This window comes from Scyliorhinus torazame, chromosome 17, assembly GCF_047496885.1.
Source record: "Scyliorhinus torazame isolate Kashiwa2021f chromosome 17, sScyTor2.1, whole genome shotgun sequence".
NCBI classification, from domain to species: Eukaryota; Metazoa; Chordata; class Chondrichthyes; order Carcharhiniformes; family Scyliorhinidae; genus Scyliorhinus; species Scyliorhinus torazame.
The window spans coordinates 115,047,734-115,062,738 of NC_092723.1; the positions used below are offsets into that span (position 1 = coordinate 115,047,734).

The 15,005-nt window shown below is 47.0% G+C and overlaps 1 protein-coding gene across 1 annotated transcript in view; it reads right to left on the minus strand.

Annotated features, from left to right (window-relative positions):
* fbxl18 (F-box and leucine-rich repeat protein 18) overlaps nt 1–14,286 on the minus strand; it is a 64,515-nt gene extending 50,229 nt beyond the window's left edge. The window contains exon 1 of the mRNA XM_072480925.1: nt 13,833–14,286. Coding sequence (XP_072337026.1) covers nt 13,833–14,075 — 243 coding nt within the window. The 5' untranslated portion in view covers nt 14,076–14,286. The remainder of the gene's footprint in view (nt 1–13,832) is intronic.
* Between the last annotated feature and the right edge of the window lie 719 nt (nt 14,287–15,005).

The window sequence follows — 15,005 nt, forward strand, 5'->3', positions numbered from 1 at the left end:
CAATTGCAGTATCAGATCATGCTCCGCATTGGGTGGATATTGTACTGGAGAAGGGGATAGCACAGAGGCCGGGTGGAAATTAGATGTGGGACTGTTGGGGGACCGAGAGTTCTGTGACAAAATTGAAAAGGTAATTGAGGAATATGTAGGTTTCAACTGTACGGGTGAGGTGTCGAAGGCAATTGTCTGGGAGGCTCTAAAGGCGGTGGTGAGGGGTGAGGTGATCTCGTATAAGGCCAGGGTAGACAAAGAGGAGAGATTGGAGCGGCAGAGGGTGATAGATGAGATGTTGGAGGTAGATGGACGTTATGCAGAAGATGGGGGTCCAGCGAAGTTGGAAAAGAGGAAGGAACTACAGGTAAGCTTCGACTGACTATCTACCAGGAAGGTGCGCCAACTAAGGTGAGCAAGGGATGCAGTTTACAAGCATGGAGATAAGGCATGTTAGCAGGTCAGCTTCGGAGGGAGGCAGCGGTAAGGGAAATTGTTCAGGTGAGGGATAGGGCCGGGAAGTTGGTGGTGGCTCCGGATCTGATTAACAAGGTCTTTGAGGAATTCTATGAATGGTTGTGCAGGTCAGAGCCACCTGGGGAAGACCAGGAGATGCAGGAATTTCTGGATGGGTTGGAGTACCCGAGGTTAGGCGAGGGGGACAGGGCTACATTAGAAAGAGCAATAGTGGAGCAGGAGATAAAAGATGCGATTGGGAGGATGCAGTCGGGGAAGGTGGCAGGGCCGGATGGGTTTCCGGTGGAATATTATTAAAAAATTCAAGGATAAAGCTGGCACCCCTGATGGTGGGGATATTTGAAGAGGCGAAAGGGAAGGGGATGTTGGCACAAACTTTGGGGGAGGCATCGATATCCCTGTTGCTTAAAAAGATAAGGACCCGACGGAGTGCGGGTCATAGAGGCTCATATCACTTCTGAATGTGGACACAAAAGTATTGGCGAAGGTACTGACGGGTGGGTAGGCTGGAGGAGTGGCCTCCCGAAGGTGATAGGTAAAGATCATGCGGGGGTTTGTGAGAGGCAGGCAGCTCTTTCAATTTTAGACGGGTATTGAATGTGGTTATGGCACCGGTGGAGGGGAAGGAAACAGAGGTGGTTGTGGCATTGGACGCTGAGAAGGCATTTGACCGGGTAGAATGGGGGTACTTGATGGCAGGTCTGGAGCGGTTTGGGATTGGACCAAGATTGTGGACTCGGTAAAGCGACTATATAAATAGCCAAGGGCGAGTGCCCGCACAAATAACATCAGCTCGAGATACTTTTCTCTCCACCGTGGGACTAGGCAAGGATGCCCTATGTCCCCCCAGCTGTTTGCACTCGCGATTGAGCCGTTGGCCATCGCATTAAGAGGTTCGGGGGTATGGAAAGGAATAGTGCGGGATGGGGGGGGGGGGGGGGGGGGGGGGGGGGGGTGGCGGGACACAGAGTATAGGGTGTCCTTATATGCTGATGACTTGCTGTTATACGTGTCGGAACCGAGGGTGTCAATCGGGGGAATATTGGAGCTGCTTCGGATGTTGGGTCTTTCTCGGGATACAAACTAAATCTAGACAACAGTATTTTGTGATGCCTCGGCCAGGGGTGGGGGGGGCTGCCATTCCGTAGGGCAGCGACTCACTTTAGATACCTGGGGGTGCAGGTTGCCCGGGAGTGGGGGGGGGGGGGTCCGCAGGTACAACATTTCTAGTTTGGTGGGGAGTGAAAGCTGTTCTGGCAAGGTGGGATGGTCTCCCTCTGTCACTAGCGGGTCGGGTACAGGTGGTTAAAATGAATGGGTTGCCGCGATTTCCGTTTATTTCCCAATGCCGGCCGATTTTCTTGCCAAAGGCATTTTTCTGAGAGATTGAAGAAATGATTACCTCGTTCATATGGGGAGGGAAGGTGGCCAGAGTTAGAAATGTGGTGCTAGAGGGGGAGGCAGGCAGGGGGTTTGGGTCTTCCGAACCCAATGTATTATTACTGGGTGGCGAATGTGGAGAAGTTACGGAGCTGGGTCAGAGGGGTTGATTCCTAGTGGGTCAGGATGGAGGAGAGTTTGTGTAGGGGGTCAGGATTGAAGGCACTAGCAACAGTGCCGCTCCCGATGGCCCGGGGAAATACTCAAGGAGTCCGGTAATAATAGTTTCATTGAGAATTTGGAGGCAGTTTCACCAACACTTCGGGTTGGGGCAGGGTCAAGGGAAATGCCGATTCGGGGGAACCACAGATTTGAGCCAGGGAAGTGGGATGGAAATTTTCGGAAATAGGAGGAGAAGGGGATTAAGACACTAAAAGATTTGTTTCTTAGGGGTCGGTTTGCACGATTGGAGGAGCTGGAAGCGAAGTATGGGCTGGAGCAGAGGTAAATGTTTAGATACTTGCAGGTTCAAGACTTTGCCAGAATGGAGATACAGAGCTTCCCAGTAGAGCTGGCTTCCACATTTGTCATGTGAGAGTACCTTTAAGAAATAGGTGTTTATAAATGGGTGCGTATACAAGTATCTGTAGTGAGTGTACCTTTAAGAAATGGGTGTTTATTACTGCAGTGATGTCAGAGAGTGGGTGGAGCTGGGCTGTCTGTCAGCTTTTTACTTTCGCTTTAGGCTTTTTGTTGCAGGGTGGGTTTGGTTTCATTTTAGTTTAGGTGAAGTTGAAATCACAGCAGGATGTGTATGAATCTCTGCAAGTTTATGAAGGTTCATTTGGAATTTTCAATGTGGTAACTACTCTCAATAGCTAATTTAAACCTGATCTTTGTGTTAAAAGGAAAGTAAGGATTATTTAGTGTTGTATTCTTTGGGGGTTGTATTTGAACGATGGTTGCTAAGATGTTCACTGTATGTTTTAAAAAGGTTAACTTGAGTTCATAGAATAAACATTGTTTTGCTTTAAAAAAAACACTTATCCATTTCTGCTGTACCACACCTGTGGAGTGGTCCATGTGCTCCCCATACCACAATCTAGTAAAAGTTGGGGGTCAGGTGAACTCCATGATACACTTTGGGGTTCTCTTAACCCTCGCCCATAACACATTGCTGGAGGAGGTGCTGCCGATAGGGGGGCTGGAGAAGGGGGTAGTTACGGCGGTTTACGGAGCTATTTTAGAAGAGGAGAAGGCACCACTAGAAGGGATCAAAGCGAAGTGGGAGGAAGAGTTGGGAGAGGGGTTCTGGTGTGAGGTGCTCCGGAGAGTGAATGCCTCCACCTAGTGTGCGAGGTTGGGGCTGATACAGCTGAAGGTGGTATATAGAGCACACCTCACAAGGTCGAGGATGAGCCGATTCTTTGAAGGGGTAGAAGATGTGTGTGAAAGCTGCCGGGGGTCCCCCCACAAATCACGTTCATTTGTTTTGGTCCTGCCAAAGTTGGAGGATTACTGGAAGGAGGTTTTTAGGGTAATCTCTAAAGTGGTGCACGTGAAACTGGACTCGGGCCCTCGGGAGGCCATATTCGGTGTGTCGGACCAGCCAGGGTTGGAAACGGGTGCGGAGGCAGATGTTGTAACCTTTGCTTCGTTGATCGCCCGAAGGCGGATCCTGATGGGATGGAGAGCAATCACTCCACCCTGTGCCCTAGCATGGTGGGGGGGAACCTGTTGGAATTCTTGACCCTTGAGACGGTTAAGTTTGAACTGAGGGGAAGAATGGAGGGGTTCTACAATTCCTGGGCATTATTCATTATGCACGTTCAAGAACTGGATAACATCGAACATTAGTTGGGGCGTGTGGGTGGGAGGGTTGGGGGGAGGGGGGGGGGGCTGTGTGGGTTAATGGCGACTATGGGTGATCCCTAATTCCTTTTTGTCATTTGTTTATGTAAACATGCAGGCTAATATTTGGAGCTTGGTGGGAGGATGGTATGGTTGTTATTGATATGGGGATTGACATATTTGTTACTGATTATTGTTTATTGTTGGTGGGTGTAAATTTGGGGGAAAATGTGAAAAAGGAGAATAAAAATATATATTTTTTAAAGTGAGAGTGAAGAATAATTGTGGAGGGATGCTTTAAATGTTAATTGGGAATCTTTTCTGCAGTCAAGAGTATAAGTTGCCAACTGAAATAGTGTTTAGTTAATGTCGCTTTTAGTTTGCATTAGTTAAAAGTCTTAAAGCTTGAAATCATGTCGTACAATTCCCTTAAGTTGGCCACTGGGAATTCAAATTTCCTTTTCGGAATTTAATCGGTCTCTTTGAGGATCGCAACAATACCCAAGACAAAGTAAAACCTGATGTAAAAGGACTACTTGCCGTCTTGAGAGTTAAGTCTGGTTTCAACGGAGGGTGAACCATTTGCCTTCAATTCACCGAATTGTTCAGCAGGCTTATTCTAGTGCCCTCCAGTGGTTACTTTCCTCTTTAAACTCAATTTTCATCATTTCCAATTGCATAGTGCTGCTGGTCTGGTACACTAAACAAAAAAAATCTTCCTGGCGGGATTTGCCACTGACCTTTATGTGCGTGTCGTGTTTCATGCATTGGTCTTTTTTTAACCTGTTAGTTTCAGGCTTGCTTAATTTGATAGTTTTTAATATATCACTCATTAGTTTTAGTCTTGGCGGTATGGTGGTTAGCACTGCTGCCTTGCACTGCCGAGGACCCGGGTTTGATCCCGGCCCCGGGTCACTCTCTGTATGGAGTTTGCACATTCTCCCCATGTCTGCGTGGGATTCACACCCAGAGCCCAAAGACCAAAGATGTGCAGGGTAGGTGGATTGGCCACGCTAAATTACCCCTTGATGGGAAAAAAAATTCGTTTTAGTCTTTCCTTTATACACTAAGCTTTTTGAAGTAAATATCTCCTTTCTCCTCGCCACTTAGTCAGTATTCCACAATAGAATCATAGTTCAGCACAGAAAGCCATTCTGCCCATCAAGTCTGTACTGGTCCTTTTGAACAGCAATCCAGTTAATCCCAGTTTCCCTCTCTTTCCACATAGCCCCATTTTATTTTTTCCAATTTCCATTTTAAGTCTAACACTGAACCTCCAATTACCAACCTTGCAGACAGTGCATTCCAATTCTTTCTGCACTAGTTCAACATCCCACCTCTGGTTCTGTTGCCAACCACCTTATATCAGCATGCTGTGATCATCAAGCCTTCAATCATTGGAAACAGTCTCCCTTTATTATACAGAGTTCAAATTGTTATAGTCCAGCGACACCTTTCCTTCCTCTTCCTGGATTATGTTTTCAAGGGCACCAGCAGGCTGCTCAGGGTCGGCAAACTAGTCAACTGGATGCATGCTGAGCTTGAGCCTGTCCCTCAGCTGGCGGTTGTACACCTGCAGTGTCCAGCAGAGGACAGTGAACAGTTGCTGCAGAAAGTTGAAATATTCTCTTCCGAACCCAGGTCACTGCTGAGGACAATTGAAGCTCCCCCTTGTGGAGTGCAGCTAACTCAACAGAGACCTAGGATTGAACCCGCAATCTTCCACTGCAACCTATCCCGCGCTCTCTCAAAATCTTAGTTTAGGTCGATTTGGATACCCTTTACATTGCCACTGTCAATTTTGCTGATTATATTCCTATGAAGCTTCCTGGGAGGTGTTATTACATTAAACGCACAGTATAAATCCAGGGCTGGTTTAGCACAGTGGGCTAAACAGCTGGCTTGTAATGCAGAACAATGCCAGCAGCGCAGTTCAATTCCCATACCGGCCTCCCCGAACAGGTGACGGAATGTGGCGACTAGGAGCTTTTCACAGTAACTTCATTGAGGCCTACTTGTGACAATAAGCGATTATTATTATTATTATGAGTTGATGTTGAAATAAATAATGGAATGCTTGGCCTCTACTCCATAGTCCAGTAGGTTTGTCATTGTAATATTGAATCATATCTTAGAATAACCTCAGATTAACAAAGTTAGCAGTAGCAATGTTAGCTGCACTATCAGCCATGTCTGGTTTACAGAGGAAAAGAAAAAAACTGCTATGGTACCCACTCCTTTTTGAAAAAAAATTAAATTACCCAATTATCTTTTTCTAATTAAGGGGCAATTTAGTGTGGCCAATCGACCTACTCTGCACATCTTTGGGATGTGGAGGTGAGACCCTCACAGGCATGGGGAGAATGTGCAAACTCCACACAGACAGTGACCCAGGGCCTGGCTCGAACGCCGGTCCTCGGAGCCGTGAGGCAGCAATGCTAACCACTGCACCGCCGTGCCGCCCTATGGTACCCACTTCTAATCGCTATCCAGTGAACATTGGTGGTTGGGGATACATGTAGTTCTTTCTACTTTGTAGGATGAACTTGATAGCAAATGGAGCACCAGATCTCTGATATTGGACAGGACAGAGTTAGGATCCCCTTTCCCCAGGCAGATATATTCAGTGTCAAGGTACACATGGATTATGGGCATTGCCATGTCCAGTTGAAGAAGATTTGAATAACAATCAATAAAGAGATAACTGCACAAAGTTTGCTGGCAGAAGCAAAATGGTCACCATGGCATCAAAAGAATTCACAGAGTTTGCTCAAGCTTTCTCCACGTATGGTAGAATGTTAGCCCACAAAGGCAGTCTTATAAAGAATCTACACTGGAAACCTAGCCTTCAATTCCACCGGATGATTCAAAGAAAGTTGGATTGTTAAATCATTCTCACACTACTCAGCACATTAGTAAAACCACTCGCTTCACCGATTACTCATTTTGCAAAACTCGAAGGCAGAACAGTCACTGTCTCTGCCTGCGAGATGCCACTAGCACGGACAAGCACACATACACCCCATTGGATTAGTGACTTTAGAGGTTTGATGACTGGTGAATTAAACTTGAATAATCCACACCCATTGGCAGAACAATCTTAAATTTATGTCTCAATTTATAGATTAAACAGTGATGTGAAAGCTTGGCTCACTACTGCTGTACAATCAAAATTAGTTATCAACTTTAATCTCCCATGTTATTAATTTTTTTTTTTTTTTTTTTTAAATCACAAAATAATCAACATTTTATGATTTAGGTCATTTTAACTGAGCAGTCATTTTTATTTCATTCGAATGAATGAACAAAGTTCAAGGGGACAATTGTTTGAAATCATCATGGAACTTTAAAGAGTAAATTAAGGAAAACTATGCACTGAAATGATTTGGAGGCCCTTTTTTTAGTGCTTGAAAGTTACTTGAGCATGTGAGTGTAATGGTCAAGCCCTCTTCTGTCTTTATTTGATGTCCACATAGGTCCTTTCCAGTTGGCCGATACTATTAGAAGAGCAGGGAACCGAGGTACACCACCATGCCACCCCACCCAGAATCACAGAAAGATAGAGTGCAAAAATGGCCCTTCAGCCCTTCGAATCTGCACCAAGCATGAAAGGCACCTGATCTGCCAATCCTAATCCCATTTGCCAGCATAGCCTCGAATGTTAAGACGTACCAAGTGCTCATCCAGGTACTTTTTAAAAGGATGTGAGGCAACTCGCCTTTACCACCCTCCCAGGCAGTGTGTTCCAGACCATCACTACCCTCTGGGTAAAAAGGATTTTCCTCAAATACCCCTTGAACCTCCCGCCCCTCACCTTGAACTTATGTCCCCCTCGTACAGGGAGGTAGCCACACACAAGGTCCAGGACAAGAGTAGCTGGGTTACAGCAAGGGGAAGGAAAACAAACGGGCAGACAGTGCAGGGATCCCTCGTGGCCGTTCCCCTTCAAAACAAGTATACCGTTTTGGATGCTGTTGGAGAGGGTGACCTACCAGGGGAAGGGCCTAACGGCCAGGTCTCTGGCACGGAGTCTGGCTCTGTGGCTCAGAAGGGAAGGGGGGGAAGGGGGAGAAGAGAAAAGCAATAGTGATAGGAGACATAATGGTTAGGGGAATGGATAGGAGATTCTGTGGTCGCGATCGAGACTCCCGGAAGGTTTGTTGACTCCCGGGTGCCAGGGCCAGGGATGTCTCAGATCGAGTCTACAGGATTCTTAAGGGGCGGATGAGCAACCAGAAGTCGCGGTGTACATAGGCACCAACGACATAGCTAAGAAAAGGGGGATCTAAAACGTGATTTTAGGGAGTTACGATGGAAGCTAAAGAGCAGGGCAGGCAGAGTAGTGATCTCATGATTGCTACCGGTGCCACGTGCAAGTGAGACAAGGAACAGAGAGCGAGTGCAGCTGAACATGTGTCTACAGGGCTGGTGCAGGAGGGAAGGCTTCAGTTATGTGGATTATTGGGATATCTTCTGGGGAAGGTGGAACCTGTACATGAAGGACGGATTGCACCTAAACTGGAGGGGCACCAATATCCTGGGCAGGAGGTTTGCTAGAGCTCTTCGGGAGGGTTTAAACTAGTTTGGCAGGGGGATGGGAACCAGAGCTATGGATCAGAGGATAGGGTAGCTGTTGAACAGGCAGAAATAGTATGCAGCAAGTCTGTGAGGAAGGATGAACAGTTGATAGGGCAAAGTTGCACTATGTGGAATGGGTTAAAGTGTGTCTGTTTCAATGCAAGGAGTGGCAGGAATAAGGGAGATGAACTTAAGAGCATGGATCAGTACTTGGAACTACGATGTTGTGGCCATTACGGAGACATGGATTTCACTGGGGCAGGAATGGTTGTTAGATGTTTCGGGGTTTAGATGTTTTCAGAATAGGGAGGGAGGTAAAAGAGGAGGGGGAGTGGCACTGTTAATTAGGGAGTGCACTGGGCAGCACGGTGGTACAGTGGATAGCACTGGGACTACGACGCTGAGGACCCGGGTTTGAATCCCGACCCTGGGTCACTGTCTGTATGGAGTTTGCACATTCTCCCCGAGTCTGCGTGGGTTTCACCCCCACAACCCAAAAAGATGTGCAGGTTAGGTGAATTGGCCATGCTAAATTGCCCCTTAATTGGAAAAAAATCATTGGGTACTCCAAATTTTTTTTTAAAAATTAGGGAGTGCACCACAGCTACAGAAAAGGAGGCAGTTGAGGAGTCCGTTTGGGTGGAAGTCAGAAACAAGAAAGGAGCAGTCACTTTGTGAGTTTTCTATAGACCCCCCAATAGCAGCAGAGAGAGAGAGGGACAGATTAGGCGGCAGATCTTGGAAAAGTGCAGAGGTAACAGAGTTGTTGTCATGGGCGACTTCAACTTCCCTAATATTGACTGGAACTTCCTTAGTGCAAAGGGTTTGGATGGAGCAGATTTTGACAGGTGTGTACAGGAAGGATTCTTGACTCAATATGTAGATAGGCCGACTGGGGGGGGGGAAGCCATATTGGACTTGGTGCTCGGCAACGAACCAGACGAGGTGTCAGGTAGCTCGGTGGGAGAGCATTTTGGTGACAGTGACCACAACTCCTTGAGCTTTACCATAGTCATGGAGAGGGGTAGGAACAGACAGTATGGGAAGGTATTTAATTGGGGGAGGGGAAATTATACTGCTATTAGACAGGAGCTGAGGAACATAAAGTGGGAACAATTGTTCTTGGGGAAATGCACAACAGTAATGTGGGGATTGTTTAAGGAGCACTTGCTGCTTGTGCCGAATATTTTTGTCCCACTGTGACGAGGAAGGAATGGTAAGGTGAAGGAGCCTTGGATGACAAGAGAAGTGGAGCGTCTAGTCAAGAGGAAGAAGGTAGCTTATGCAAGGTTGAGGAAGCAAGGATCTGACTTGGCTCCAGAGTGTTACAAGGTAGCCAGGAAGGAACTCAAAAATGGACTGAGGAGAGCTAGAAGGGGGCATGAAAAAGCCCTGGTGGGAAGGATTAGGGAAAACCCCAAGGCGTTCTACACTTAAGTGAGAAATAAGAGGATGATCAGAGTGAGAGTAGGGTGGATCAGGGACAATGGAGGGAGCTTGTGCCTAGAGTCTGAGGAGATGGGGGAGGCTCTAAATGAATACTTTGCTTCAGTATTCACTAGGGAGAGGGACCTTGTTGCCCATGAGAATAATGTGAACCAGGTTAATAAACTCAAACAGGTTGATATTAAGAAGGTGGATGTGCTGGAAATTTTGAAAAGCATCAGGATAGATAAGTCCCCTGGGCCTGACGGGATATACCCAAGGTTACTACGGGAAGTGAGGGAGGAGATTGCTGTGCTGTTGGCGATGATCTTTGCGTCCTCACTCTCCACTGTAGTATTGGATGATTGGAGGGAGGCGAATATTGTTCCCTGTTCAAGAAAGGGAATCCCTGGGAATTACAAACCCATCAGTCTTACGCCTGTGGTGAGCAAAATATTGGAAAGGATTCTGAGAAATAGGATTTATGATTATTCAGAAAAACAATAGTTTGATTAAAGATAGTCAGCATGGCTTTGTGAGGGGCAGGTCATGCCTGACAAGCCTCACTGAATTCTTTGAGGATGTGACGAGACACATTGATGAAGGTCGGGCAGTGGATGTGGTGTATATGGATTTCAGTAAGGCATTTGATAAGGTTCCCCATGGTAGGCTCATTCAGAAAGTTAGGGGGCATGGGATACAGGGAAATTTGGCTGTCTGGATACAGAATTGGCTGGCCGAAAGAAGACAGCGAGTGGTAGTGGATGGAAAGTATTTCGCCTGGAGGTCGGTGACCAGTGGTGACCTCTGCTCTTTGTGGTTTTTATAAATGACTTGGATGAGGAAGTGGAAGGGTGGGTTAGTAAGTTTGCTGATGACACGAAGGTTGGGGGAGTTGTAGATAGTGTTGAGGGTTGTTGCAGGTTACAACAGGACATTGACAGGATGCAGAGCTGGGCTGAGAAGTGGCAGATGGAGTTCAACATTGATAAATGTGAAGTGATTCATTTTGGAAGGTCGAATTTGAATGCTGAATACAGGGTTAAAGGCAGGATTCTTGGAAGTGTGGAGGAACAGAGGGATCTTGGGGTCCACGTACATAGATCCTTCAAAGTTGCCACCCAGGTTGATAGGGTTGTTAAGAAGGCTTATGGTGTGTTGGCTTTCATGAACAGGGGGATTGAGTTTAAGAGCCGCGAGGTTTTGCTGCAGCTTTATAAAACTCTAGTTAGATCATACTTGGAATATTGTGTCCAGTTCTGGTCGCTTCATTATAGGAAGGAGGTGGATGCTTTGGAGAGGGTACAGAGGAGATTTACCAGGATGCTCCCTGGACTGGAGGGCATGTCTTATGAAGAAAGGTTGAGGGAGCTAGGGCTTGTCTCACTGGAGCGAAGAAGGCAGAGAGGTGACTTGATAGAGGTGTGCAAGGTGATGAGAGGTATGGATAGAGTGGATAGCCAGAGACTTTTCCCCAGGGTGGAAATGGCTGTCACGAGGGGACATAATTTTAAGGTGATTGGCAGAAGTTATAGGGGAGATGTCAGAGGTAGGTTATTTACACAGAGTGGTTGGTGCGTGGAATGCACTGCCAGCAGAGGTGGTGGAGTCAGAGTCATTAGGGACATTTAAGCGACTCTTAAAACAGTCACATGGACAGCAGTAAATTGAAGGGGTGTAGGTTAGGTTGATCTTAGATTAGGATAAATGGGCAGCACAACATCGTGGGCTGAAGGGCCTGTACTGTTCTATGTAACCAACCCTTCAATTAAGGGGAACAGCTGTTCCTATCCACCCTGTCTGTGCCCCTCATAATCTTGTGCACCTCGATCAGGTCGCCCCTCAGTCTTCTCTGCTGCAGTGAAAATAACCCAAGCCTATCCAAACTCTCTTCATAACTAAAATGTTCCATCCCAGGCAACATCCTGGTGAAACACCTCTGCACCCGCTCCAGTGCAATCACATCCTTCCTATAATGTGGCGACCAGAACTGCACACAGTACTCTAGCTCTGGTCTCACCAAAGTTCTATAAAACTCCAACATGACTTCCTTGCTTTTGTAATCTATGCCACGATTGATAAAGACAAGTGTACCATATGCCTTTTTCACCACCCTATTAGCCTGCCCTTCTGCCTTTAGAGATCTATTTACAACACGCACAAGTCTCTTTGTTCCTCAGGACTTCCCAATGTGGTGCCATTCATTGAATATTCCTCGTCAAATTGCTCTTTCCAAAGTGTAACACCTCATACTTTTAAGGATTAAATTACATCTGCCACTTTTCTGCCCATTTGACCATCCCGTCTATATCTTCCTGTGACCCAAGACTCTCAGCCTCACTGTTAACCACTCGGCCTATCTTTGTGTCATCCGCAAACTGACTGATCCTACCCCCACATAGTCATCCAAGCCATTTATATAAATGACAATAGGGGACCCAGCACAGATCTCTGTGGCACACCACTGAACACTAGCTTCCAGTCACTAAAGCAGCCGTCTGTAATCACCCTCAGTTTCCTACAGCTCAGCCAGCTTTGAATCCACCTTATCAAGTTCCCCTGTATCCCATCTGCAATTGCCTTCTTAGTCTCTCATGTGGGACCTTGTCAAATGCTTTGCTGAAATCCATGTAAACTACATCAACTACACTACCCTCGTCTACACACTAGGCCACGTGCTCAAAAAATTCAATCAAATTTGTTAGGCATGACCTCCCTCTGACAAAGCCAAGTTGACTATTCCTGATCAAACCTTGCTCTCCAAGTGGAGATAGATTCTCTCCTTCGAATTTTCTCGATTAGTTTCCCCAGCACTGACGTGAGACTCACTGGCCTGTAGTTCCCTGGCTTATCCCTACAACCCTTCTTAAATAGTGGAACCATATTCACGGTTCTCCAGTCCTCTGGCACCTCTCCCGTGGCCAGAGAAGAATACAAAATTTGAATTTACATGGCATAGTTACACAGTAAGCAATGTGCTTGCCTATGGAGTTGCCAGGGCAACAAAAGATTTTCTATTTTCTTCCAACACATTTGGCAAGAATCACGTATTTTGTTGTTGCGGTGATTCTGTCAATAGAAAGGCAAAGTTGGTAGCTAAATGGGATTGCACAATACCGATCTGTGTTTTGTTGGGCAGCACGGTAGCACTGTGGATAGCACAATTGCTTCACAGCTCCAGGGTCCCAGGTTCGATTCTGGCTTGGGTCACTGTCTGTGCGGAGTCTGCACATCCTCCCAGTGTGTGCGTGGGTTTCCTCCGGGTGCTCTGGTTTCCTCCCAGTCCAAAGATGTGCAGGTTAGGTGGATTGGCCATGATAAATTGCCCTTAGTGTCCAAAATTGCCCTTAGTGTTGGGTGGGGTTACTGGGTTATGGGGATAGGGTGGAGGTGTTGACCTTGGGTAGGGTGCTCTTTCCAAGAGCCGGTGCAGACTCGATGGGCCAAATGGCCTCCTTCTGCACTGTAACTTCTATGATAAAGCCAACTGTTGTATGATTTAATCAAAGTTAAGGCATAGAGATAAGGCTCCTTAGAATTAACAGCTAAGTTTAAAGATTAGGATCGCACAAAGCACAGTGGATATTTATTTGAAAAATAAATTCAAAGGAGGAATTGTAGATATAGAAAAACAAGGGTTGGCTGCAAAAGATAGAATTGGGCAAAAATACAGATTTGTAATCAGAGTGAAGTGAATGAAAGACCTCAATTCTACCTAATTTGGCAATAAGACTGAATAATCATTGAAACGTTTGGTGGGGAGAACTAGTGCCAGCTCCCATTTTATTTTTTCTGCTCCTGGAGTTTAAGACCACTGGCCAGGATGAATTGATATTTATTTTGTCTCCTTGTTTGGTGTAGGAATGACACTGCATGTAAACAAGGTGGGAAACCGGTTAAAGGATTCCCAGAGCCCACATTCAGGTTCCCTCCGCAGACTTCCTGATGCTGAATATTTCCAGCATGTTTCCTGTTTGAGGGGGATCAGACCCGAGCTGTTGCCCACTATCACAGCCTGGCTCTGCCCCACCTGGGAGCAGCTGCTCGGTGTGGGTGGGTTTCTGAGGGCGGAGGAGGGAGAGCAGGGGGGGGGGTGGACGGGCCGAGTGGCGGGCCCGCTGATGGTTTACCTGGTACTCCTTGTGCAGAGTGACAGAGCTGACCAGGCTCTTGTCCACACTCAGAGCCGCCAACTTTCGGCTCACTTTCCTGACGTTCAGCAGGAGGTCGCAGCTGGGCACGAAGCTCAGGATGGTCAACAGGATCTCATCCGAGAACTCGGTCAGGTTGAGGGACTGGGATTGGCTTTGATCCTGATCCTGATCCTGGTGCTGCTGCTCCGGCTGCTGCTCCGGCTCTTCCCCGCTCTCCATCGCCCCAAACTCCTCCTGCCTGCTCTCAGTGAACGGCTGGCTCGGCACCTCCGAGCGGGAGGAGGGCGCGTCCGCACCCAACCAACTCAATTAAAAAATAACCAATATTGAATTGTAAAAGCCTTTGAATTTAAAATAAAAGATTGGGACGGCCTTCACCGCTGCTCACTCTGGCTTCGCACCGAGAAGCTAACGGCGCTACTCCGGAACTTCACTCCGGCTCATGACCCCGACTTCCGCCCCGCGCGGCGACCCCGACTTCCGCCCCGCGCGGCGACCCCGACTTCCGCCCCCCCCCCCCCCCCCCGCAGAACAGAGAGAGGAAAAGGTAATTCAGCCCATCCAACCCGTGTCTCCTTTATTTAAAACACTGGGAGGAAGAGACTGGTTGCCATGTGTGGTGGCATCAGAGGAGAAGGATTTTACAAAAGTGCTCCTCCCCCCGAACTCATAAAGAATCATAGAATCCCTGCAGTGCAGAAGGAGGCCATTCGGCCTATCAGGTCTGCCCTGATCCTCTGAAAGTGCACCCTGTTACTTTCTGGTGCTTGGCTGGTAGGAATGATGCACAATAGAATGTCTAGTTCTTGACTAGATGAAGTGTTTTATTATAAAGTAAATGTGTGATTAAGATAACTATGAAAAATATTAACACTGAGAAATTATCCTAGAGTTACTGCAAGTATGCCCATCCACTAACACTACTATCCCCCGACTCTTCGAGGTACAGAGTCACGTGGTAGATTTACACTGTCCCCTGCTTGTTGGAGGTCATTTACATCATTATGTACGTGATTGCTTATACATATCATCACATCCCCTGACTAGTAATCCAGAGATCCAGGTTCAAATCCCGCTATGACAGCTGGTGAAATTTGAATTCAATAAAAATCTAATGTTGCAACCATTGTCGCTTGTCATAAAAACCCA